The 26,216-nt window shown below is 43.4% G+C and overlaps 1 protein-coding gene across 1 annotated transcript in view; it reads right to left on the bottom strand.

Annotated features, from left to right (window-relative positions):
• NTNG2 (netrin G2) overlaps positions 1–26,216 on the bottom strand; it is a 31,001-nt gene that overhangs the window by 1,083 nt on the left and 3,702 nt on the right. Inside the window, exons 2-6 of the mRNA XM_053472406.1 lie at positions 20,026–20,669; positions 14,403–14,575; positions 12,123–12,149; positions 3,420–3,587; positions 1,108–1,242 (exon numbers count right to left, since the gene is read on the bottom strand). Of these exons, the coding sequence (XP_053328381.1) occupies positions 1,108–1,242; positions 3,420–3,587; positions 12,123–12,149; positions 14,403–14,575; positions 20,026–20,669 (1,147 nt within the window). The remainder of the gene's footprint in view (positions 1–1,107; positions 1,243–3,419; positions 3,588–12,122; positions 12,150–14,402; positions 14,576–20,025; positions 20,670–26,216) is intronic.

Raw genomic sequence — 26,216 nt, forward strand, 5'->3', positions numbered from 1 at the left:
CTTAAAAAAAATTACTCAACATTTTGTTAAAAGAAGGATTTTACAGCTAAACAGAAGAAATTGTGATCATTCCATACAAAATTGCCCCAAATCTCAGCGTCCCCTTTATCATTTTAAATTCACCGTTTTTTAAGTTACTTTAGATATTTTTTTGATTGAAATACTTTATGGTTACATTAATAAATTGAATATGATATTTAATATTTTTTTAACATTTTCTTTTGGGGGGGGGCTGTCTTTAACACATCTGAATATTCTCTCTCCCTCTCCCCACGTACATTAATTCCACCTTCTTTTTGTAATTTATCTCCCGGTTTCGCTCTGTTCCTGGAATCTATTATACTACAGGCTGAACGGCGTCCTATTTAAAATCCGTTAATTTAGGCGAAAGTAATTCAAATGCTCCTTACGTACCCAGAGCAAAGGTCATCCTGAAATCTGGGCAGATTTAATGTGCCTGCATTATTTAATCATTCGGCAGTAAAAGTCGCTTCTCCAATCTTTTAACTCAGAAGGAAGGAGGGCGTTGCGTATAAAGCACTTGTATTTATATCTTCGCGTTCACCGGATCTTTTACACATTGACAGATCTACGTCTATCTTCAGAATAATGTATATAGGGCAGCCGTATTTATCATTTTGCTCCTTGGATTCATGCCAATTATCAACCTCGGAGAAAGGATTACAGGTCGAAACGCGTCGGGGCAGCTACGCTTTACATGCCGTAATATGATCTAACTATCTGAGATGGGGGATTAGATTGACTACCCGATCTGGTCTGGCCGTAGCCCAGAAAGACCAAACATCCAGTAGACCCTTCCATGATGTGACACGGATCACTGACTGACAGCTTGACCGTCATGGGGCAAGAGTGATAATTCTCTGCTCTGGCCCTATCTCTGAGGTTCCTTTTATCTTTATGTAGGAGCCTGAGCTTTATCATTCTTTCATCATCAACTACAGATTGGGGGGGGATCACTTGGCCCCCAATCTTGTTCTCCTTCTCCTTCCATCCCTGGCAAACGAGGAAAAGTCTGATCTTTTTTGGTCCACGCTGGAAGTTGGAGCCAAAAGGTCACCTTGCCTCCCCCACCGCGTTCCTACTCACGTTTGCAGCCCTGTTTCCAGTGGTACCCAGGCAGGCAATCGTCACACTTGGGCCCGGCGGATCCCGTTCTGCACTCGCAGTGGCCCGTATCGTTGCATCGATCGTGCAGAGATCCCAGCTGGTTGCAATTACATTCTGCAAGGACATTCAAGGTCACTCAAGGCAGCTTCACTTTATTACAGATACCGTACATGTCAATGAAGGTCTTCTCTACTTACAGGATATTGATCAGCTTCATCTATATAAAAATAGTTTTTTTTAGCTAGTAAATCAAAGACAAAATTACCGTAATAAAAAAAATCATTTAAAAGCTGAAATATAAGAAAATGTAAAAAGATATTTATATAAATCAGTTTAATGATATGCAGCATTTATTAGAGACATCGTGTCAGCTACACAATTAGACTCATTACCATTTGTTCACTGACAGTATGCAACATTATTGCTTTGCATGACATCATCAGCTCCCGAACTGTAAAATAGCATCACAGATATTGCCTCAGGTCATTGGCTGGCAAGGCAGCCAATTAGAGATCAAGCATGGTTCCAGACAAGAGCAACTGATGGGATTGGAGAGATCAACTGAGTATGTCAAATGAATTTAAGGCTAATACATGCATCATATTAAAACCGAGAAGTTACATTTCTCCCCAACAACCAAAATAATAGATACAAAAGTATCTACTGAATTAGGAGGAGAAATGTTAGAACAAAGGGTCATTATTGAAAAGTAGAAGGTCAGTGGTTTATATATAATGTAAGGAAGATTTACTTTACTAAGAGGGTGGTAGAGAGGTGGAACAGCCCCCCAGCAGAAGTGGGGACAGGCATATGGCTCCTGAATCTAAGACGAGACCAACGACTGATTAAGGTTTGAGTCTTTACAGCAGGAGAAACGGGCAACTAGACGGGGGCCGAATGGGGTAGATCTGCCATCAAATTCCCTTTTTTTTAAAAAATATATATTATTACAGCTAACAATAAAAATGAAATTGGTCAATGGTTTAAAAAAATACTCTTTGGGAAACAAATTGCCCCATTAGCCGCTTTCTGCTAGTGGTGCCAGAAGGATCTGAATCAGCTCGATGGCGCGCCGACCACTAATTCGGTGTAAGGATAATGTATTGAAGTTATATTCAGCTGAACTCCAGTCCATGGAGAGGCTTTGGCAGCAGAGAACAAGCAAATGGTTCATTTTAATCAAATTACCAAAGAATTGTGACCTGTTACTCAGCAGAGTGAGTCTCCGCTCGCCCCGGCGTGATGCGAGGAGTCTAATGCATTTAAGACCTCTCCTCGTACAGTAGTGAGTGAATTACTCCCGGTCCCATGACAGCGGGGACACTTATTAGAACTGACTTAATAATCCGAGTCACGCCGAGCAGGCGGAGGAACCCTATCGCTCTGTCGGAGTTCTCGTGGTTTATTATTTCATACAGCAGCAAGATTCCAAAAATAAACCTGGTTCCAGACGCCTATCGTGAGGAGCGGTGGGGTTTTTTTTTTTTTTTGAGCGGCCAGACACCTCGTCTCTCTAATCTCATGTTTGGAAAATAATCAAAGCAGGGTACACGTTAAATATCATCATTATTAGTATTGCAGGTGACGGTATTTGCCTCTTGTAGAGCAGCCCTGTAGAGTTCTTGGTTTTGGAAGAAGAAGCAGGACGGAGGGTCTGAGTAGGAATATTTGTCTCCCCCACCGCAGCATTCTCCCTATCTCCCCACCTCAATGTCCACGTTCCTTTCCCATCTTTTACCCTTCCGCAACATTCTTTTATTTGCCTAACCCTACGTTCCTCGTATGGACTGGCAGCGGGGGCAATTTTCATTGTAGGCCCAAAAGAAAAGCCTAAACATAACCATTTGGTGAAGCCCTAGATTGTAAGCTCATTTGATCAAGGACCTCCTCAACTGTTGTCTCTGTAAACCAAACTGTTATGTTATAGACTACTTGTTCTGTCCTGTTTGCCCATTGTACAGCGCTACAGAACATGGAGGCGCTACATAAACCAATAAATAATGATAATAAGCTGTGTAATTACACAAAAATGTATCTTCTGCTGTCACCAGGTTCCATCACCAGGCCCTGCTTCTAAACGTAGCAGCTAAAGCTCAATTTTCAGTGATAATCGTGTTTTTATTAAACATGTCCCATCCTCTTGTACTTAGTAAGAGTAGGTCATTGGTAGGATACCCCGAGGCACCCCTTAGGCTGGAGAGGGGGTTATGAAAAGAGCTGGAAGTTGGGCAGGTTGTGTTCCTTCTAAACAAGACCTTTCGTCAAGACCTTAAGGTCTTCTTCTGACTCACCTATGCAGACATTCTCGTCGTCCAGCTCGGCAGAGACATTCCGGTAATAGCCGAGCCGGCAGTACTGACAATGCTGACCTCGAGTGTTGTGTTTGCAGCTGACGCAGGTCACCACATTCAGGAAGTCGATATAACTGCAGCGGTTAGAGTGTCCGTAACACTCGCAGTCTGAGGACGGAGAGAAAACACGTAAGATGGAGAAAAAAAACCCCACCAACTCCATCAACTCCAATCACCCATCTAAAACGCTCCTGATATTCCCGAGCCTCCGCTATCAGGGATATAATGTTGCTTGAAGAGCACCAAGAAATGTTCTTGGAGTTTAGAATCTTCCAATGTATCTCAGAACAGCAACGTTCTCCTCTGGAGAGGCCGGCTACCGGTTCGCGGCCTTGCCGAGGGCTAGGAACAATGTTACCGGCAGAGTGATTTCCTCACTAGTAAGCGTCAATTTCCCACCGGCGTAGCCGGAGGGCAGACTTCTATGTTTAGTAGAGGTCATGGGATCTACAATATATTCAGGAAGACGCTTGATCTCCTCTAGCCTATAAATACATTTCCAGAAGGTATTATATAGAAATGGAGGATCATATATATATTTATAAATCTACATATATGTTATGGTGATAGCTGGATAATTGTAATATAATACTTTATATATTATGCTATAGATTCTAATCCCGATCCTATTTACAAGAGGGACAATAACAAAAGAAATGGATATGGCCATACAGAGAGAAAACGGAGCCGATACCTTTTATGGGACCAACATAGAAAGTTATATGAGCTTTTGTGGCCTCGGAGGTCTCTTCTTCACAAGCTTGTCAATTTTCCCTACCCTAGAATCACCCCCAAGCACTGAGATTGCAGGGCAGATGGACAATGAAAATGAGATGAGATAGCATGCGGAGGACAAGGAGATGATATGGAGTAAAAACATATGACGTTAGTCCTCTAATTCCCAACACTCACCAAATGGGCTGCTTCTTTGTGTTGTTTTTCTTGGAAATTGGATTTTACAAAAAAAATAGCACCGTTAAATATATTCATGGCTGTGTGACAGCTTTATTACTTTTGAAAGGGTAGTAGATACATGGAATAGCCTGAGGAAATGGTATAGGCTAACACAGTTCCAAAATTATCGGCACGCACATAAAACTGTCTAAAAAAAAAATAAGTAAAATAAAATGTTATCCAAAATGGGCTGATTTCAGGATTTTGGCTAGTCTAACGTTCTCTATGTGGACTTTTTAAAATAATAATTATAAAAAGAAATGTCGTCCCCTGAAATATAAAATGATAAAAAATGCTAAGTGTATAGATCAAATGCATATTTTGCCGACTTTTCCTGCTTACACCTGTAAATATGTCCATGCCTGAAGGTACCCGATGCCCGGAACGATTGGTCTCGGTATCCTAGTAACAACGTTACAACATCTTATTTTTTTAATATTGATTTTAAGATTTATTTGGATTTGCGGTGCTCAAAGCCGGGGATATATTGGTTCCATAGATCCGCTGACGCTATAAATGTCATTTTTAACGCACTGCCACGTTGCGCCCGGAGCCGTTATATTCTCCGCTTCGTTTCTAAGGTTGAAAAGTTCAGAAAGTTGTTTGTCTTACTCCAGAACAACGATCTAGATTCTAGAATACCGTCCATCAACCTCCTCTATGCATCAAAGCCTAATTCAATTCACTATTTTACTGCTGGACTCCTCTTAAATCCTCAAAAATCGCTTAAAAATCAGTAAAACCATATGCTTAATCAATTGACCCTTTGGATGCTGGAGGGCACATAAACTATAGAGATGTAGATATACATCGGACGTGAATGTATATCCACAAAGATATCTATCTACGTCCCTTACCTTCAGAATCCTTTACCGGAGTCTCTTTGACACGGGCCGGTGTGGGTTCAACAGTAACTGAGCCCTTTGGGGAAGCTTGGGTGAAAAATAAAACAATTCCCGCTAGTAAGTTCTGGATAATTATCTATTTACAATTATTTAAGACTAGAAGCCAAGAAAAAAAATATTCCTATTCTATTTAAAGTTTTATTAAGTAATCAACATAGACATATATATATATATATATATATATATATATATTACAGGTAATTGAGAAAGGGTTATGAGTCTATACACAAAGTGTAAGGAATCTTTGGAGTTAATAAATGGAACCTGGTTCCAGAACCCGGCAGACCATATCAAATATGGAGAACTTCAACATTTCTATGAACATTAGTAGGAATTGACTGGTTCTGGGTTGGCCATTGGGTTCCTGTGAGGTTCAGCTAAAGTCCAGAGGCCAAGAAGATGTCTACAAGAACGTTGGAAGAACTTGGTTTCTGATATCTCTTGGCCTAGGCCTATTCGCATACCCTGTAGGTAAAACTTATGACGAGAAGTCACAAGGGGAAAAATGATCTAAGATTGTGGGTAGTCTTTCACTGAGAAAGATACCTCAATATTATTTGGTTCTTGGACAACTATGGTATCAAAAAACCCATAGCATGACCAAACCATCATTTTAAGAATTAGTCATTGGTCGCCTCCTCTATAGGATAATGGGTCCCTTAGACAATGGGTCACATGTGCATGGTATTTAGCATCTAAAAGAGATAGAGGGATCTGAATGACCCAGAAGACAATCCATCGGCACGCGCTCCTCTAAGAAGAAACTAAGGTCCAACTTAGACCTCACATTGGAGTGACTTTGAAGTTGAGTAGGTACCTGTCTTGGTGAGTCTCCTGCTGGGAGAGGGTGTCAGAGGCAATTCTTTTTGTATAGGAGGAGCCGCTGTATGAAACACAAAGGAGAACTGAACACAAGGTGTGTTATCTACAACACAGTAAATTTGCAACCCAACAATGCTTGAGCGAAGAGCGTAGATTTACGTAGAGCGTAAATAAATATCTCTACACTGCATTTATAATGACCCGGATGGAAATAAACTGAACGTCTACCATCTCCAGCCATTCAGTGAAATCAACACCCAACCCTCATATGCAGATGAGTGCTCTTATGTAGATTAATTGATTTGCATAGGGGGCATTGATGATGTCACGAAGGCAGTGAGCAAGTACAGTTCATTTTCTCTCAACTGTAAGTTCTATATATACGTGGCCGAAATATTTCCCCCCAAATGTTTCGGTGGGCAATCTATGTTAATGTAAGCCTATCAGCAGCCGGTCTAGTAATAGAAAGTGCGTAGTTTTCTTTTTGACTCTCTGCCACTCTCATTTCCGGCTTTCTCAAGTCCCATAACTTTTACAAAACTATTTAAACTTCCCCAAAGCGTGCAATCTTCTCAAACAGCCATTTTTTATCCCGGCTTAACCGCTCTTTTAATCATTGCAGTTCTGGCATCATTTGCCAAACTGCCCCTTGAAAGCTAAAATGCTAATTAAGCTTCAACGTGGCCTGGAATACAAAACCCGGCGAGTCGGTTTGGGGCGTAGACAACGATTTATTCATCTGACAGGCGAGGGGTTAAGAGAATTCGCCGGGTGGTGTTGAACACGGCAGAGGCTGCAGGGGTAATCTCACTTTAATAGAAAGAAAGTCTTTTATTGCGTTCCAGCTTCCACAGATGGACGGTTACAAGTCAATGTAGAATAGCATCGGCCCCGAGGCTACTAAATGCCATTGGACAGGTGGCAGTAGCTCAGGGCAATATTCCTAGCTCTGCGTTTCCACGGTAACAGCCTCCTAACTCTGTCTGTTGTTACCGTTTGATCAGCTGTGATAAGAGAGAATGGAAGATGGGCAGAGAGTCTGCAGACCGAGAGAAATCGGAACGTTTGTCCCCCTTACAAAAAATTACTGCAGTTTTACTGCATTTGTACTTCACTGTACTGCAGTTTAACTGCACATTTACCGCACTTTTTTTTTATATTGCAAACCTACAGTTGTAATTCAATGTACTGCAACTTTATTGCATTTGTACTTCCTTACAAAAATAACTGCAGCACAACTGCAGTACAGTGAAGTACAAATGCAGTAAAACTGCAGTAAATGTGCAGTAATACTGCAGTAAAAGTGCAGTATTGCAGTTTTTTCATGTCCAAAAAACTGCAGTATTACTTCAGAAAAACTGCAGTAATTTTTTCACAAGGGCTCTCTTCTCTCTCCCACCATACTTTCTATCCAGGTGAAAAAAAAGCCAGCTGTCCCTGTCCACCGCCTCTTTCCACCCCCGTTGGGCTCCATGGGCAGACGGGACCCTGGGTCCTAATCCGCCAATGTGCCGGAGTAAACGTGTTACTAAATAACAAGGGCTTTGGGGTCAGAGTTCTATTCCTGGACGACACTTTGATGCGTAATCAAAACTTTCCACGTTCTTGCTGACTACGCTTGGGCAGCACATCTCCTACATCTGCCCCACCTGGGTTCAAACGATTTCATCCTGGACGCTTTCTGTTTCTATTTTTCTATCTACTCAAAGATACCAAAAAAGCGTTATTTGTAGAATTAAATGGGAAATTCCTAACAATTCATGACTAGTCTAGAACGTGAAACCAAAGAAATGAGTTTAGATTTTTAGAATCTGGATTTAAAATTCAGATTACATTCATCCAAAACCAAGTTTTCTATTCGTCCACAAATCCCCTGTATTCACACGTTCCCACTCTATCATCTAAATTAACACCCATGGATTAGGGCGACCACGTGTCCTTCATTAGTCTAGAATGCCTCCAGGTTCTAGGTAGTCAATTTCTAAAACGTGCCAATGTTTTTGGCTGTGAAGCTTTACATCACGTTACATCGGAACATGGGTTCAGGGACCAGTAAATAGGGGCCGAGCCACATAATATCAGCATCCATCGTCTGATTCTGCGCTTGGAGAAACTTGCGTCATGTGGAATTAATGGACCTCATGCTCTACAGACTTAAAAATGTGGTTTGGTTTTCAGCAGACAGCAAATCTTTGGACACGCGGCTTGAATTATTAAAGCTAAATGCTGAAAAATGGACCGGTGGCCGGGGTCCAGAGTCTACCCAGCTGGATTTTATACAGACGCTCTTTTGAAATATATATACGTGAATAGCAAAAAGGAAACGTGGTCACCCTAACCCTACTAAAAGACCTTTCAGCTCGAATGTAGCGACCTAGTCTAGAATCCGCCAGACACAGACATACCTCGGATTTTCTCTGGAATTTCTGGGAGCTGGAGTTTAGCCTCCAGCATTGGGGGGCTCGCAGGGGCCCGGGGAGCTTGAAACAAACGGATTTCAGAATGAAACAGGAGTAAAAAAAAGGACTTTAAAGGTCATCGGAAATGATGTTCGTTTCCGCGCTCACCCACCAATCCTTCAAATTGAGAATATATCCCTACACAATGGCCATGGCACTCTAGATGCCGAGGACTGGGGAACCCCCAAAGAACAGCCATTTTTTTGGCTTATACAAATATCTAATATCCAATTTTAAAGCCCAGTCCTGAAAATGTTTAGTAAATGGACTCCTTGATTGCCCATTACATTTTCTATTAGGGATGTACATCCATTCATCTTACTGGATCTTAGTACATGTGCATTAGCTAATTCCTCTAGAACTATGCAGCAAGCAATTAACCTTGACCCAGAAGGAGGTAGCTCCGCATCTCGTGTATTAGCTGTAAGTATTAGTGTGCAAGCTTTGTGTTGATCATGTTCATGATGTAGGAAACCATTGTGTGTTTCCACTGTCTAGATAAACATATCCAGATTAATAAACGGGGATCAAGTTATTTGTTTTAAGATTAGGACCTTGAAGGGTATTTTTCTAACTTAATGAGTAACCTTTATAAAAGGCAACTTGGGATTCCTCCAGATGGAGCAAGATTTGAAGCCGCTTAGCCTGGCAAACCCTGGAAGGGTGTTACAAAGAGGAAGGATGCTTTAAATTAAATACAACTTTCATATGCTGTTATACCAAAGCATGGTCTAACGTGCAACTAATGTACAGGCGGAGGAACAGCTGAGGAACGTCATCTAAGTAGGGTTTCCAAGCCTGACCCAAGCGGGAAAAGGGGACCTACCTTCTGTGTGGTCATGAAACTTTCTTGAGAAAGGTGAGACCACCTGCAAAGGGTTCGCACCTGAAGAGCTGGTGTGCTCTGGTAGCAAAGCTAACATAGGAGAAGTTGGGTCTTACTAATTGTGATTGACCATTGGTAGCACAGTAGAAAAGAGATTGTTATAGGACCTTATCGACATAATTAGCCATTGCGTCTCAAAAATAATGATAAAATACAGGACTTTTGGAGCAAAAGAGGTATTTTGACATAGCTTGCATTTCACAAACAATACTTAAAAAAGCAATAAAAAAATGATAAATATTTTTTTCTCTGTAAACAATTGGCCAGAAACATAAACCCCACCTATGGACCATTACTCCACGGTTCCCAGAGGACCTGTTGAGCTGATCTAGATCTACTCAATTTTGAAATAAAAAAGATAAGGAGTTTTGGGTAGTTGAAGAACACGATCAAGAAAATTGATTTCATTTAAAGGCTAGGACAGACACAGAGCAAGATCATGTCTAAACTACATAAGGCACAAGGGACTAACGAGAAGGATTATGGGTTTTTAGAGTACCTGCTTTCTCCTCGACCTCCTTAACAGGAAGGGAATGGGAGATCTGATGTACTGGATCCACTGAAGGCCGTTATAAAATGATAGGGTGTAAAAAACACAGATCAACATAAAAACACAATTGCAATGGCAGCTGCTATGGCTTTAAATACTACACAAACAATGGCCAATGTGTGATAACGGGTGTTTTACCCAAAACAAGGTTTTATTCACAAGTTGGCCACCTCCGACCTTCGATAATGAAGCTTTTCAAGCTACTTGCACCTAAACCGGGGTTCTAGATCATCTAGAAGTGTACAGCGTGTATTGAACCTTCAGAATCGTTCTACATACTAAGCCAGGGGCAACCAACCCAGGGCTCTCCTGATGTTGGACTGCAGACGTCGTTAAAGGAATTGGCCTGGCTCTGGATATGAGATATATGGATATGGATATAAGTCCAACACCAGGTAGGGAGCGACAGGTCAGTTACCCCTCTATCGAGTCATAACGACCTCAAGGTGTAATTCCACTCTATTGGGGGGGCAAGAGAAGCCCGGTGGGTGAAAATACTGCAGAACCTGCAACGCCTATCGACAAACCTTTTGGAGAGGAGGGAATTTGGTAGACCACATTGTAGGCGTTTGAATCGGAGGTTTGTGATTTTCTGGTCGTTGTGATTTCTGGCATGGGTGTATATGATACTACTGAGACACAAAGACAGAGCAATGAGATTCGTCACGCTGGAAGCGTCTCCAAAAGAGCCAACATCTCATAGCCCCACCATACAAGGATCAGCCTTCACCCACAGTCGTGTCATTTCGGAACCTACACATATACAGAATGAGGTCATAAACGTATGAGGTCATTAATGTATGTCTCTTTCCAATGCTATACGTTCCAAACTGAAAAAAGCTTTTAGGGGCTTCACTGAGACTTTTTACATGACCTTGTGGCCTAATTCTGTAACTGAACGAGGCATTTAGTAGACGAATAATGTATTTTATCCACACAATTTACAAAGCCTGTAGAACCCTGCGATCCCCTCATACCCAGCAAACATTCCGAGCTCCTGGAAAAAAGGGGCATCAGGGGAGGAAAGAGGGGCATCAGGGGAGGGTAAAAGGGGCACAAGGATTTGAGTCGCAAAGAGGGTCTATCATTCCACAACAGGGACGCTTTGTTGGCTTGTAACAGTGTTTCCCCCAAACTGTACAAATGCGGTTGATACATTTGAAGTAGATATTGTGAAGTAACCATTTGGTTTCCAGAAAGTAAGAATTGCTTTCCAAACACGCGTCGTTCTTATTTAATTCTGATATGAAATGAATCTATAAATCTATAGGAACCATATCTTGATATTCTAGCCACGAAGTCTGAAAAAATAAAGTAATGGGGGGGAAAAAAATGTATCCGATGAAGCTGGAAAAAAAGTGTAGTCAATTATAGCAAGTTTCACAGGAACGCAGATGGCATATTAGAGCGATAATATATTTTCATATGTGTATTAAAAATCTGGATCTATGACATCACCTAATGTTCGAGTCTCAAATGGCTTAAATAAGGCCCACCACTAATATTATATATTCAAACAGATGCTGCCCATGATCTAAATAGAATAAAATGATATAATTATATATTATATATCTCCATGACAACAGATTTCTACCCAGAATTCTACCTTTCTAAATCTTAGAAACCCCTAAGACCATTTGAATAGACCTTTTTTAGAACATTGCTTTTAGGTTAGAAAATGAAGGATTTGGGTCTTGCTCCTCATCTGCTTAGACTGGTCGAGTTTTGGTGGAAAGCCCACTTTGCAGGTTATAAACGTGACATGACATTGAGATCATCAGAAGCTCAACTCATCTGAATGCTGTAAGACCTGGAGAAATTTGTCCAAGTATCTCCATGGTTTTGAGGTCTCCGGAGAGAAATCCTAGAGCTTGGTAAATAAGACTGTCAAGGTGGACGGAGAGTGTGGGATAAATCGCACAAAGTCTATCTACGAGCACAAAACACTTACAAAACACAACATCAAAGAGTGATGAGGGAGGTGGAGGGTTTGGTGGAATGGTGGAGGCATGTGGTGGAATGACTTTGGAAAGACACAAGACATGGGATATAGAGGGATCTACTCACTGCCCAAGGCGGAACCAGCCGCTGCACCTGGAAGGGAAAAATAAGTAATTAGCTGGGAAGCGCGAGGCTAGCTGGTACGCCAGAGGGGCCACAGTCATACCTGGGAACTCTGGTGGTGTGACCCACAAGATTCAGCGGGCAGCCATTACTTCCATTGGCACAAGACATTGGTAGAGAATGGGGAGTGGAGCTATACCCTTCTCCACCTGCATGCATACCAGAGGTCTCCTGTTCATCTCCATATGGGATCTCAGGAGCCAACTTAAACTAGGGTATGGCTAAACCTGAAAACGGGGGGATAAAACTGTTGATTGGGTGGTTAGAAAGTGGAGCCAAGCTCCCCAACTATAGACCATAGGTGGCCAAGTAACACCTGGAACCTCCAGGACAGAACTGATGGTTAAATAGGTATCTACATAACATTAAGATGCTGTCCCGAAGTCCTGATGGGCTGTCAAAGTAGGGACCCCTAGAAACCCCTAGAAACTAACCAGAAGGTTCCCAGTTATGTACAGTACATGGTAGGATGAGACATTCAAGCCAAAAAGCCGTAAAAAACCTATAAGACAGGAAGGCGCAGGAACTGGATAGCACGGAGGTCACCAGGTTTAGGACAGGGAAGAAAAACAACAACCGCAATAACATTCGTTGGTGTTTTAGAAATCCAAAATATGACATCTCATGATAACGTAACATAGTGGTATGACAATAACTCCCATCATCCACACTACACACTTAGCTAATCCAACATCATGAGAATTGGGATCTTGTAACATGAGCGACAAATATGTGTCCAATTTAACCTTCTCCTTTCTGGATTCAATGGACAGACGTTTGTTTCGAGAACGATATATCATTGACTTCATATTCTCCATGAGCTTTTGAGCTGAGGCTCGACCTTCTCTTTCCCTTGAAGCGTTCTAGATTTTTTTTTTCCAGAACCGGCCAAGCCTGACGTTAGATGAGAACCCATGCGTTTTGGGTTGTCTGAAGCTTGGCGTTACATTGTATCAGACAATATAAGGGTTAAGGATTCCCTGGCGGAAGGGCATGGAGACTAATAGTCCTTGAGTAATAGATAGAGCGAGGATATCTGTCTGAGCTCGGCGTGTCTTTGTCAGGCCCTTTGATGGAATCCAGGCTCTTGGCTCTATCTGACAAGCTTGTTCCCTTTGAAATCTTCTTCTTCTCCACGATCCTGGTGACACTCCAGTCACCGTCCTCGCAAAGCTTTGATCAATTTAAAGTGCAGATGTTTAAAGATAGGAAGAAGAAAAAAAATGAAATATCCGAAAAAAAAAAAATGCGAGTCTCTTTGGAAAACTCCAACGGGATCGGAGCTTGAAAGAAAATGTGGAAGTACATATCTTCTGAATGTTTAAAACGTTATTACTTGTCTTTGATTGTGGGGGGCCGGAGGGGATCCAGAGAACCGCAGGGGAAAAAATCCCGACTAGGTACGAACGCAAGTCAATATTCGTAACATTGGGGGGGGGGATTTTTTAATTATTTTATATGATTTTTCTAGAGCAATATTTTTTAAAAAAATTGCTAGCGTCTCTAATAAAAGGTTAAAAAAATTGAGAAATATGACCCAAAAATATTTATTAAGATGAAATAAACAGAGAATGTATTTTGGAAAATCTCCAAAATTTTTTTTTGGGGGGGAAATCTGATGGATGATATTATTTTGTTATTTCCTATTCGTCAAATGCAAGTCACTCATTGCCATTGAGGCTACCTGGAGACTATATGGCCAGTGATTATATTAGTAGCCGGCCAGGGAAAAAAAATATATATATATGGTCGACAATGACCCTATAAAATGTACCCAAATTTCTTAATTTTTTTTGTAGAAAAAAAAATCCTTGCATGAGGATTTATGCTAATTGCCAAATAATTCATGTGTAAAAAATACAAATTCATGTCTGTGCATTGTGTGGCATGCAAGTGCTGCATGTACTAAGAAACACCAATCACGCAGCCCGTGTATAACACACATAGACCAATAAAATAATGTTTACATAAATCATCAGGCAATGGCGACACGTGGTCATTTTCTAGCAGAGATCAGGGGGCGGGGTTTCAAGAGACAAGATGGCCGCATACATTGCCAGGATTCTGCATCATTAAAAATAGTGAACTTGTTACTTAAATATCGTAAATCACTGAATTACGAGACAATGTCCTAGACATAAAATGTGAAGAAATGAAGAAAAAGAGGAATTCCATAGTTACGTAGATTCTATGAGTGCGGGCGTTCACGTGAAGGTCACCTACATGCATTGGGGGATCCATGAGGGGTAGGGGTGTAGGAGCCAGCTCGCCAAGACTTGGTGCGGAACCTCTTTTCACACCTGCCGCAGTCCTGTCCCGTGGTATTATGTTCGCATTCGCACTGCAGACTGCCGTCCCGGAACGAGCATGCGTTGGCATGTAGATTGCATTTACACCTGAAGGAGACAGAGAGCGTAATGAGAATATGACGGATGAGAGCGCCGGACGCAGGTATCTGCCTGCATGAATGAAATAAATCCCAGACGCCACATTAATCCATCTGAAGAGCGCCGCGACACAATCCACGGGGACCTCAAACAGCCGCACGCAACTATGACCATTTCTACTTCCTTAGCACCAAAAAAAAGCATTTTAATCCCCATCCGGCCCCCGTCTAGTCGCCATTTCTCCTGCTGTAAAGACTCAAACCTTAATCAGTCGCTGGTCTCGTCTTAGATTCAGGAGCCGTATGTCTATCCCATCCATGTTTAAATCCCCTCACTGTATTACCCTCTACCACCTCTGCTGGGAGGCTGTTTTGCTCAGGCTGCGATCCTATTTATTGAATTCCTTTGCATTGCGGCCGTCTGCATAACTGAATGAATTTATCGTGTTACGTATATGCCAGCTACTGAGTTTTACTTAGTTTCCCAAACGCAGAGTTTTGTCCTTGGGGCCCAAAAAATAAATATATAACTTTTGTCCTGCTTTTTGAAATTTAGCAAGATTTGCATTCCTGTCCCGATCACTCGGCCCGGCAACAATGAAGCCCTGAATTATTTAGCGGCCCGTGGCCTGCAGACTCCCTCACCTGTCACTTTAATCAAAAGAAAAGGTTATGGGGGGAAAAAGAATGTAGCAAAATCCTTAAACGGTAAAAGCATTTTATGAAATCAACATTCTCGGCACAGAACATCACGCGCTGGGAATTCTTATCATTTCCTCCTCATTTACATATTTTTGTGTTACAAATAAATAAATAATAGTTACCGTACATCCAACTCGTTTTGGAATATATATTTTTTAAAGGAGGTGTTGAAATAATTATATTATATTTATTATATTTTCTCTGCCCAGCTTTTATGAAAAATTATATTTCCGCCAAGTTTCAGCTGCTCAATATGTCATGAGTGTACCGCCCGAGTTCTATCCCCAGCCAATCGGGATACCAGGGGGCGGAGCTTGGGAGGAAGAGTGTCAATCAAACTGGCAGCGCCACCGTGCATCCGCTCAATGAAATGGGGACCGCGGGGGTGGAGCTTAGCGGGAGAGCAGGAAAGAGTGGAAAAATGGAGACTGTCCATGCAAAGCGCGACAGTCTGGAGGCATGGGTGTGCGTTTTGAGGCATGAGAGGTCTCTTGAACAGTAAAAAAAGTCACAAGGTCCTTGTAGAAGGAATCTTTTCACCCATTTCAGGCAAAGAGCCCCCTAGAATTAAGATGCCTACTGACACGGTCCCAAAACCGAGGGGGCACTCAGCCGTAAGGATGGGAGCCACAGACGTGAGACCTGTTGGCACGGAAGGCAGTGCCTTGGGCCAGGCCTATGGCAACGCCCAAGGTAAATACATCACGGCCCTGGGAAAGTATACATTTAACCCAGCACTTACCCCGGGTTGTAGCCTGGGTTGTCTGGTGTATGACGTGCCTATGTAGAGTCCTGCTTTATGTAGAGTCCTGCTGTGTATATGGGGGTTTATAGCGTTAACATTCTGATGAAGCCCCCATAGTGTTTGTGAGAATAAAGCACACGGCTCTGGTGATGCTCTCACCGCCGGCTCTCTTCTGGTACGAGCGCATGCTAATTACTCTCCGATTGATTCACTTCCCTCAAATCAGATTGTGTATAAGTGACTCTATGCGCGTTTCACCCCATGCCTGATTAACTTCAATTAGCCTCTATTAGGCTGTCGGTGACAGAGCGAGGCAGGAAGGAGAGGAGCTCCCAGCGATCACGGAAAATCGAGCCGGGAGACAAACGACCGCTCGGAGACTCTAGAGAGGTGGGAGCACGGGGCTCGTTATCTACCTGGGGAGGTTATCGACTTCACAGAAGCCTTACACGTAGACAGATAAACGGATGGGGTGGACGAAATAAACTCTCCAACTCAGGGTAAAATAAAGTCCCAGAACCCACAGCCCATTAGTATGTAAATAAGGAACGTAGGGTTTCTCCTAACATTCCCAACAACCCAAGAGGGTTCCTTCCTGGACTATCAGATAGGTCATTATGAACTCTCTATACAGCAGTATGGGAACAGTCATGGGATCCTCAGTTTTCATAACTATCTATACAGAAGATATGTTTTGGAGGCTCTACCATTGATGATCTAGAAGGAAGGTAACTTAGATATGCCATTTTCTGGACTTGAAGATAGTGGGATGATTGCGAGAAGACAACTCAAGTGCCTGCAAGACTGCTGATCAACGGACTTCAATGCAGAGGACCCCACATACCTGAACCTGGTGGACATGTGTCTTTTTTCAACCTAAATATTATGTCACTATGCTATTTCATACTTCTGCAAGAACATTGTGAAAATACTTGTGTGGTCCCATATTTTGGGGGTCCCGTACCAATTTAAAATTCATTTTATACCACACAGTTTAATTCTGTGGGCGATAAAAATCTAAACTGTATGGGTAAGCGTGTGCTGGTGGTTGTAGATAGAAACCGGCAGAAACCGAAATGAAGGGCAAACGAGAGGCATTACCCGAGGGCGCTGCAGGATAAACCAACATTTATTTGAATAATTATCATCTTACACGGTAAGACATCCAGAGGCACCCTGCCCAAGGCATTCCGACGAGCGTATCTACATAAATAATTACCGGCGTGAGTATTAATTCCCAGCGACTCGTGTCAAAAAATAGATAGACCCTACTGTTCAAAAGTTTGGGGTCACTGAGCTGTTTTCATGGAAAACAAGGACATTTCTGGCTGTAACATAATTACAAAAAGGGTTTCTAACGGAACTTACCAAAAAATGTATAAAAACGTTCTAAGAAATATATAGATTGTACATACAGGAAAATATGAATTTCCTGTAGCCCTACAGAAAATGTATAACAACCACTTAAACATTCTAAAAATGTTAAAACAATGGATTAAGAGATACATATCGACGATGATCAATCTCTGGAGGTTCTGCCCCCACAAGGCATTTTTCGTACTCTCTTAAGCGTTCTCTTTTATCTTCTCTCCCGTCTGTAACCGGCTCATCGTTTTTCTCCCTCCCGTCTCCGCCGCGCAGTTTTTCTTCCCAGTTATGGTCTGTGTCTCTCTCCAGTTACTCATGGGATCAATATTAACAGGACACGTATTGACATGCCAAAAAGATGGAAACAATAAGGAGCTGGCAGGCCCCGGAGCAACGCAGAGACATCTTCCACATTATAGCCGTCTACGTTTCTCGAAGCTGTGGAACCTTGATTCCGCGCGGTTGCCGTATCGTTGACCAGATAACTGCCGATAGCCTCATTCATTGATAAAGATGGACTGGAACCTTTAATAGACACAACATGGCAGATCTTCTTTGGACTTAAGGTCTTAAGAGGACCCAGGGGCATTTGACTAGGGTCTTGTAGACCTGTCTACTTAGACTAGGCCAGAAGGAGGAGACTTTAGTGCTTTGTTAACGGGGAAGGGGCTGTTGTAGCATTTAGGGGTGTTTTAAGAGGGACCGGATAACGTGAGAGCTGGACTGACCATCTGGCACATTAAGCCGCTGCCCGGGGTCGCTCCACACAATCCCGATACGATACTCCAGCGGCAGATCCAGTGTTGACGTGTTCAGCAGCCCAGTGGATCTGCCCAGCCACATGCTACCTGAGCACACGCCATATCTGGCCATGGGCCACACTTACATCATTAGACGGCAACCGGCCTTAAAGTGCCAGGTCCACCTCGTTATGCCCCAGTCCGACTTTGGGGGTCTGTAGTTTTGTTAGCTTGCTGTAGGGGGCGCTCTGGAGGCCAGCGTCCAGCGATAGAGCTGTGGAGGGCTACAGGGGACATTTAGTGGCAATGGGGAAAGAGGAGGGGGAGGACTTCCAGAAAAGGTTTATTACGTAGTTAAGACTGAATCCTCCTGGCACTGGGAAGGTTTAAGCCGCTCTCAGTAATTTTGGCTGTGATGTAAATGTTTGGTCCCGGGGGTGTTCTCAGGTGTCAGCCGTCTCAGCATCGCGCTACGGCTTAGCCCAGCATCGATTTCCGTGCTAACAATAACCCTGCTCTAATTTAGCTGCGTGCTGATTTTTTTTTTTAGTTAACATGCATTTTATCAGATTTTAGGGAGAAAAGAAAGATTTTTCTCGGAGGTTGACGGGAGAGATTGACGGGAGATCAGACCCACTCGGCACGTCTCAGAAGTTAATCAGTCCTTGGTCTACATGAGGACAACGTAGAGGCAGAAAAAAAAACATAATTTGGGGTGATTTCTAGGTTTTCTCTTATATTGACAGTCGTTTTGATGATAACTTCAATTCCAAAATGGAATCTCATGCTTGGAATCTGGGAATACCCCGGTGTCCTGTATCACGAGTGCCTCCCAGACCGAGGGTCCGACACTTTCTACTGAAGGGGGCTTTGGTATTGGCTGCACCTTCTACAGCCTGGACATCAAAAAATTAAACAAGTCTTCCAATTTGATAAATTTCCCATGATTTGACCCTGGAAATCCCAAGATCCAGCGGGAGTTACAGGGAATATTACAGTATTTTGCCTATTTTCGCTTAGGAACGACTTGCACTCCCAAAAAGAATTGCGGAAACGGCAAATAGCCACTTGATGACATCACAACCAATGCAGAGTCTCTACTCACTTACAGAATCTTGGCAAGCGTCATGATGTAAGAAGCATTTTCCGCCATTTTTTTTAGAGAACTGGTGAATGTTTTTGCCCATCTCTACTCATGATATTGACATATTGAGTGTATGAGTAGTACGATAGGAAAGGTCGACCAGCAGAGGCGCGTATTACAGGAGAACCTTAGTGTTCTCGCAGCCGAGCGCTGTAGAATTCGTCATGGTTTAGTGACGCGCGCCGATCGGAGACAAGGCTGGTGACCTTAGCGTGTGTTTTGGGAATTCCCTGCAGGTTTGGTGCCATGTCAGAGCTTTCCGCTCTCCAGCAGATGGGGTCCACGGCACGAGACGCTGCGAAGCGTACCGGCTGCGGAAGTACGGCTGGCTCTGCAAATTTTCTCCCTTACAAGACGCTTTGCTTACGCCATGCAGCCTACGAGGCATGATTCAATGAGGACACTCATTAGGATATATAGCAGGTATTTAGTGCCCCTGTCGCGTTTTGCAGAACAAGCTTCTTATTCTGCAGAATCCTACATACAGGTCAGTTTTCCTCTTGACTTAATACATCTCATAAGGTCAGGGGCTTACAAGGGATTTTACTTTACTAAGAGGGCGGTAGATAGGTGGAACAGCCTCCAGCAGAAGTGGTAGAGGTTAATACAGTTAGGGAAATTGAAACATGCATCGGACAGGCATATGGTGATTTGCTATCCATCATAATGGTGCCCCTGAGGACCTCCATAGACATTATTCAGGAGAATTTACAGTTTACAACAATAGGGCGATCTCAATGGGCGATAAACCATTCTCTTACCTGGCAGTCACTTCTATATTGGAGATGGCATAGAAATACTTTCTCAGGTTGTCTCTCTGAACATAGGTTCCACCCAGTGCCGGGCGTAAGAGACGAATCCGTAGATCGGTGAGCGTGAAAAAGTCCTTCAAACCCTTGGCGCTCTCCATCCTTGTGTACAAGTTCTCCATCTTTTTAAGATCAGGACCCGCGAAAATGGCAAAACGTTCTCTAACATCAAAGCGCACGTTCTTCTCCTTCTTGGAACCCGCCCAGCGGGAGTACTCCTCGGTGCATTGTACGCGGTTGGCGTTGGAGGCAGTGAGGTCCCTGATCTTCTTGGCCGGCATGCCAAACGCTTCCATACAGTCATCCGCATAATACTGGTAGGGGTGCCAAGTCCTTCCATAGTCCAATGACTTTTCCAACATCATGACCGTAGGACGTCCATATTCAAAGGTCACCACAATGTCATCGGTTAACTCAACACTCTTATTCCAAGACAACGTGATATTAGCAACCAGCGGCTCGGGGTATCGTTTCCACGTGACGCTTTGCCAGTAGGTGGCCAGGCCTTCTTCTTCTTTGTCGAACATCAGGCTTGGTGGATGGGCAAGGTCAGGATTGGCAGCGTCACACTCATCGCTGCAGAGGTATGGGTTTTCCTGGAAAAAGAAAGGATATTTGGTGGATTTTAGAACTTTGGATCTTCAATAACATCCTATAAAAATGATTATAACAAACCAGTGGAACATCTTCCACTTGAATTTACCCAACTCCAATGTTTTCTGTTCTGTAACCCATAACTAACCTATTGAAAATGTTAAATTAAAGCTGTTGAGTCGATAGCTCCAATGTATGTAGCTGGTCCGGCAACCTGTCGCATACAACTAGTCATCTTGTCTGTAGATTTAGTAAAAGCTGCCCCTTTCTGCACAATGAGCTGCTCAAACTCTGCGGCACCAAAGTAAATTTGGTTTGGTAATTGGCAGTATGAAAAATGTATTTGTTAAAAATGAGACAAAATGCCTTGAACTAAAGCCAACGTCCTAAATCAGGCCGAGACAATTAGTTTGGCAGCAAATTTTGTGAAAGCCTGGATTACTTGACCTTTGGAAACAAGTCAGTTCTTGAAATCTCATAAAGCTTTGGGCACGTTGATGAAAAGATTTCCATATGGAAATAGCACGCGAGGGGGAAGCTATTTTCCATTGCACCGTTCACTTCCTGCATAACAATTTATCACGACCTGCTCTTAAGAACAAACACAGATATAATGTGTTCCCTCGAGTTGAAAAAAAGAAATAATTTTAAATATTCTGAGCTTCAAGTACGCAGCAATGCCCGCTGACCCAGATTGTGGGTAGGTGCATTGGCATTATTGGTGTGCAGCATCAGAAATGGACCACATAGGTCACAAAAGGATCCTGAAAGCAGAGCCGCCATCAGGAATCCTTGGGCCCAGCACAAACTGAAAGACCGGACCCCCTTTGCCCATCTCACCCTCTGCACACCCTGCTGTCCTGCCCAGTGCTCCTCAAAACTGCCCAACCTAATGCTCCTCAAACTGCCCAAATTACAGGTTCCAAAGTTTGCAATGGGGGCCCCAGATCCTAATCCTCAGAAAGAGGCCACTGTGCCCATATTTCCAAAAAGCCCATTCCTGACTGGGCCCTCTGCTTACCTGGGCGCCATACATAGGTACTTGTTGAAGCCCACTGATGGCGGCCGCGCCTAAAAGCCATCGAAGGTCCTTGGTTCTTGCATTGTAGCGCGTGTGTGAGATGAGTTGTGTATGGATGTTGTGTATTGATGTTGTGGACACGTTGTGGACACGTTCTGTGTAATTTCAGATATCCAAGTTATTATTGGAGTGGTAGGTAAGTAGCCATAAAGCCACAACAGGGTGATGTAAACAAACCACGTTGTCTCCACCACTCCGTTAATTTGCATTTGGGTACGCAGTGTCTGGCATTTTTTCTTTAATTTCAATGTACATTATTGAGCTCATGTTAGCTTCAAAATAACATAAGATTAGTTAATGAGTCACAAAGTCTGCAAATGTAGCACATGGCTGATTGACAACCTACCTTGGATGAACCGCACACATTATCACCAGATACATAACAGACCTCGCACATCTCGCCACAACACATATGGCTTCCACAATTCAGAAAACAATAACGCTGAGAGCGTTAAGCGCGAGACTGCTCATCACTGACCACGGAGGAAATTACATGCAAAGACCTCCGGGTTAACCCTGCGAGGTAACCCCACTCCGGAACATAAAGGGTAAAAGTCTTGGAGCCAGGCAGCTCGTAGCTACTGAGCTGTGCCAACCTCATGTTCCCTTAATCACTAGAACAAGAACCCGAGGCTCGTAAACGCTTCTGAAAAATGTATCATTTAGCGTAGCATTAAATTTAATGTCATGTAGAATATGGCTGTCCATACGTTTTTGAAGCCAATTACAGAGGGGTTAGGCGTAAAAAAACGAATTCTGGTGCACTGCTTGAAAAACGGTCTTGTAACAACTGATAGAATGTTCCTGGTGACTAGACAATTCTATCGCTATGGTGATAGTAGCATTTTCCAAACTTTTGACCAGAATTAGTGTTCATAGATCTCACGTACTCTCGGCTCTTCATAAAACAAAGTCATATCCAGAGCTACTGGGGTCTGTGGAGGACAATTTAATGATGTTCTACGGACCTTCACAAACCCTGCCGCGGACACCGGTGCCCTCGTACGGACCCTTTGCCTATCCCTGATCATATCTGGGAGTGTAGAAAGTTCCCAGGTAGGGATATCAGTCTTGAACATGGTCCACCATACTTAAAAAAGGAGAAATGACCATAGAAGTGATGAGATGAGAAACATGAGAAGAACTAATGCCCCCAGAGAACTTTAGTAGAGAGTGCAAGAGATGGTTCCTTATCATCAGGTGAGACATCCATGACAGTGTTGGGACAACACATTGCGTGGAGAGTCACAAAGCCACCAGTTAGAGACACTCCAGCCATCCTACACACTTTAAAGAGTATGATAGCTGAGAGGTCCCTTTAAATTATCATGGAGGGATTCTTCAGAATATCCCCTATACGCATTTGTCCCTTTCTCTTGCTCTGGAGCTGCAGCTTCTCCTGATTTTATTTATTTCTGCCTGTAGTAAATGCATTTTAAAGTATTTGCAAAGTACTTTAACCCCTTAATGACGATGAGGTCCAGCCTGGGTCACCTGAGTGCCACTCCAACTATTTGGACTACCACATGCATTTAGAAAAAGTGTTTGGCGCCAAGGGAAGGACGCTATTTATAAAGCCCCAGGGCTTCGAGTGGCCTGTGTGCTGCCATTTGGCCAGATATGTTTTATTGCTCGGTCTGTATACGTGGAGAAAAGCACGGTACAACGTCCATGAGACGCTTCAAATATTAACCCTTTAATAGCTCACTGCGGAGAACGTATTGAATAGTTAACGGCGGCAGCCACATGGTTCCAATAGCAGTTCGTAAGAAAAACCATGGCTTGTCAGGAGGTAAAGGTTTTCAGGATGAAGTCACCTGTATTCAAGCAGGGATTTCACCTGTGATACAGCAGTAATAAAAGGGGAGATCGGAAAATGCCAGGAGATCTCAAGAAAGTGATACATGTCGGCAAACTGCCTGTGAGCATGCGTCGCTCTGGCTGCCCCGCTCGTTAGCAGGAATATCTCAGGCTATCTTACCAGAAGAGATTTCTGGCCGTGAAAGGGTTAAAAAAACCCTAAAAAACCCCCTTCTTCTTAGCTGGTCTTGAGCTGCACAATAAGCAGAAAAGGGTCGCAGAAAGAGACTGTTTCCTGCCCACTGGTAAGAAAACTCTGAGCCGAGATAAATTATTCACGCAGCGGAAATGGGGCGCTTGTTTCGGAGAGTTTCTAAATCTGGACTCTTCTAATGCTCTCTCTCTCTCTCTCTCTCTCTTTGTGGCTTTATTGATTTTTATCTTTTCTCTGGCATCTGGTTGTGTCCTCCGTCCTCCGTCCTCCCCCCCAAACCAAATGTTATCAGGCTGCAAGGTCAATAAGCACAAGGACGTCCTTCCGCAAGGGTACGGGGCCACACACACCACCGAATCGTCACCTTTACTCCGACTGTACTAGGCTACAACATCCGCAATGCCTCGGTGTAATGGGAGTTTACATTAGATCTGACGGAATGCCACAGGCTGCCTTACTCTGCTTATTATATAAAAATATTTATTAGCGTCTCCCTAGGTATGGACATCCATCGACACCATGGCTCAGCACGATGGTAGTTACAGTTGCTTGGTTGGCTAAGTGCGTGTTGACTTTGTCTGCAATTAGAGTGTGGTGTAGGTGGCTGTGTGTTATGTGCGGCTGAGTAGTATGTGCGGCTGAGTATGGTGTAGGTGGCTGAGTGGTATGTGTGGCTGAGTGTGGTGTAGGTAGCTGGGTAGTATGTGTGGCTGAGTGTGGTGTAGATGGCTGAGTGTGGTATAGGTGGCTGAGTGGTATGTGCGGCTGAGTGTAGTGTAGATGGCTGAGTAGTATGTGTGGCTGAGTGTGGTGTAGATGGCTGAGTAGTATGTGTGGCTGAGTAGTATGTGTGGCTGAGTGTGGTGTAGGTGGCTGAGTAGTATGTGCGGCTGAGTGTGGTGTAGATGGCTCAGTAGTATGTGTGGCTGAGTGTTGTGCGGGTGGTTGAGATGTGTGTTTGAATTAATGGTTGAGGGCTGGATTGTATTCAATCTACAGACAAGTTCAGTGCAGTACCCCTGATCTCCAGCGATCGGCACCACTGAGGTGTGGGGTAGTAAGCTGTAAATATACCTCTGTGTGATAATTTTATGTTTCTCAATTGATTCTCATTTTCACCAAATGCCTGATTACAAATGGAGCTTTCTAGCGCTGTATGCATGCCGCCAGCGACATAAAAAATGCAGGTGTATATTTTATTTATCGTACGAAATAAACAGGAGGCAGCTCACGAGAGACAGAACGGAGTACATGAAAGGTTTATTCCCTTCCGACGTCTCTGAAAACCTCCTCTAAACTGTATTATAATGAACGTCACATTTAATACAGAATGCAGCGATATCACAAATGGAATGCTGGGAATTAATAACATAGAATGTTGGCCAATGTGGGACCAAACGACTGAATGTGTGCTTTGCAGCACAATCTAGCCACGCCCACCTACTTCCTGTACCGTCATTAAAAATGGCGTCCACCCATGAGCCGCCATCGCATTTTATTTTCCCCTTTTTTCTTCTGTTTTTATGCCTCCTATAGTCCAAGATTTTCCTTGTTTCAGAATATCTGCCGTCCCGAGAATACACATTTTTTGCTTCGCATTGACAGGGCCATCTGCATTTTATTTGGCATAGAGAGGTCTGTAATTAAGAGAATTTTGGGTTCTCCTTTGACGTCCTCTCTCCGCTGCTTCTGTTTTGTAGACAGCTGTGTTCGGGGACGGCGCTGATGCTGAATTTGGTACGTAAAGACGGCAGAGCTCTTTAATAAGGCCACGGGGATTAGTGATCCTCTTACATAGTTATTATAATTCACTAATCCTGTAGATGAGGACAGTCGGCACCAGACGCAGAACCCGGTGTAAACAAAGAGACAGCTCCTCGTTTACCAACCGGTTCTTCACACCAATCACTTGCGTCCCTGGGAATCTTTCCTAAAAACTCTCCCTGAGGCACTTAAACATATATAACCCTTTACGAGCTCTAAATACAGATGTGGTAACCATTGGTCTTCAGTGAGCCACGGTGGTCTTCATTGAAACCATCGGTTACCTGGATTTAAAGAACTCCTTCTGAGCAGGCCCGCACTGGCCATCTGGCACACTGGTGATATGCTGGTGCGTCAGTGGCCGACGGTGCCACACACTCGCCCAATCAGACCGCCAGGACCGCCTCAACATCACCAGTCCGGTCCCTGTGTCTAGTCTATTCAAGCAGGGATTCTAGCTACAACATATCAATGATATACAATTGAATCCGATTCCAAGTCAACTCCAGACTCCATTGACCAAGAATCAGACACGACACTTAGGCTTCAGCTGGCCTAAACATACCTCCCACTGCATGCCCATGTATGGATGTATGACATCACTCAATGGCGCATCAACCCAGCGGTTTACAGCGTATATGTTTATCATGTGTCCATTAGTCTTGGTTTATTACTAATTTCGACGAGATG

The sequence above is a fragment of the Spea bombifrons genome, chromosome 8 (genome assembly GCF_027358695.1).
Source record: "Spea bombifrons isolate aSpeBom1 chromosome 8, aSpeBom1.2.pri, whole genome shotgun sequence".
Taxonomy (NCBI): Eukaryota; Metazoa; Chordata; class Amphibia; order Anura; family Pelobatidae; genus Spea; species Spea bombifrons.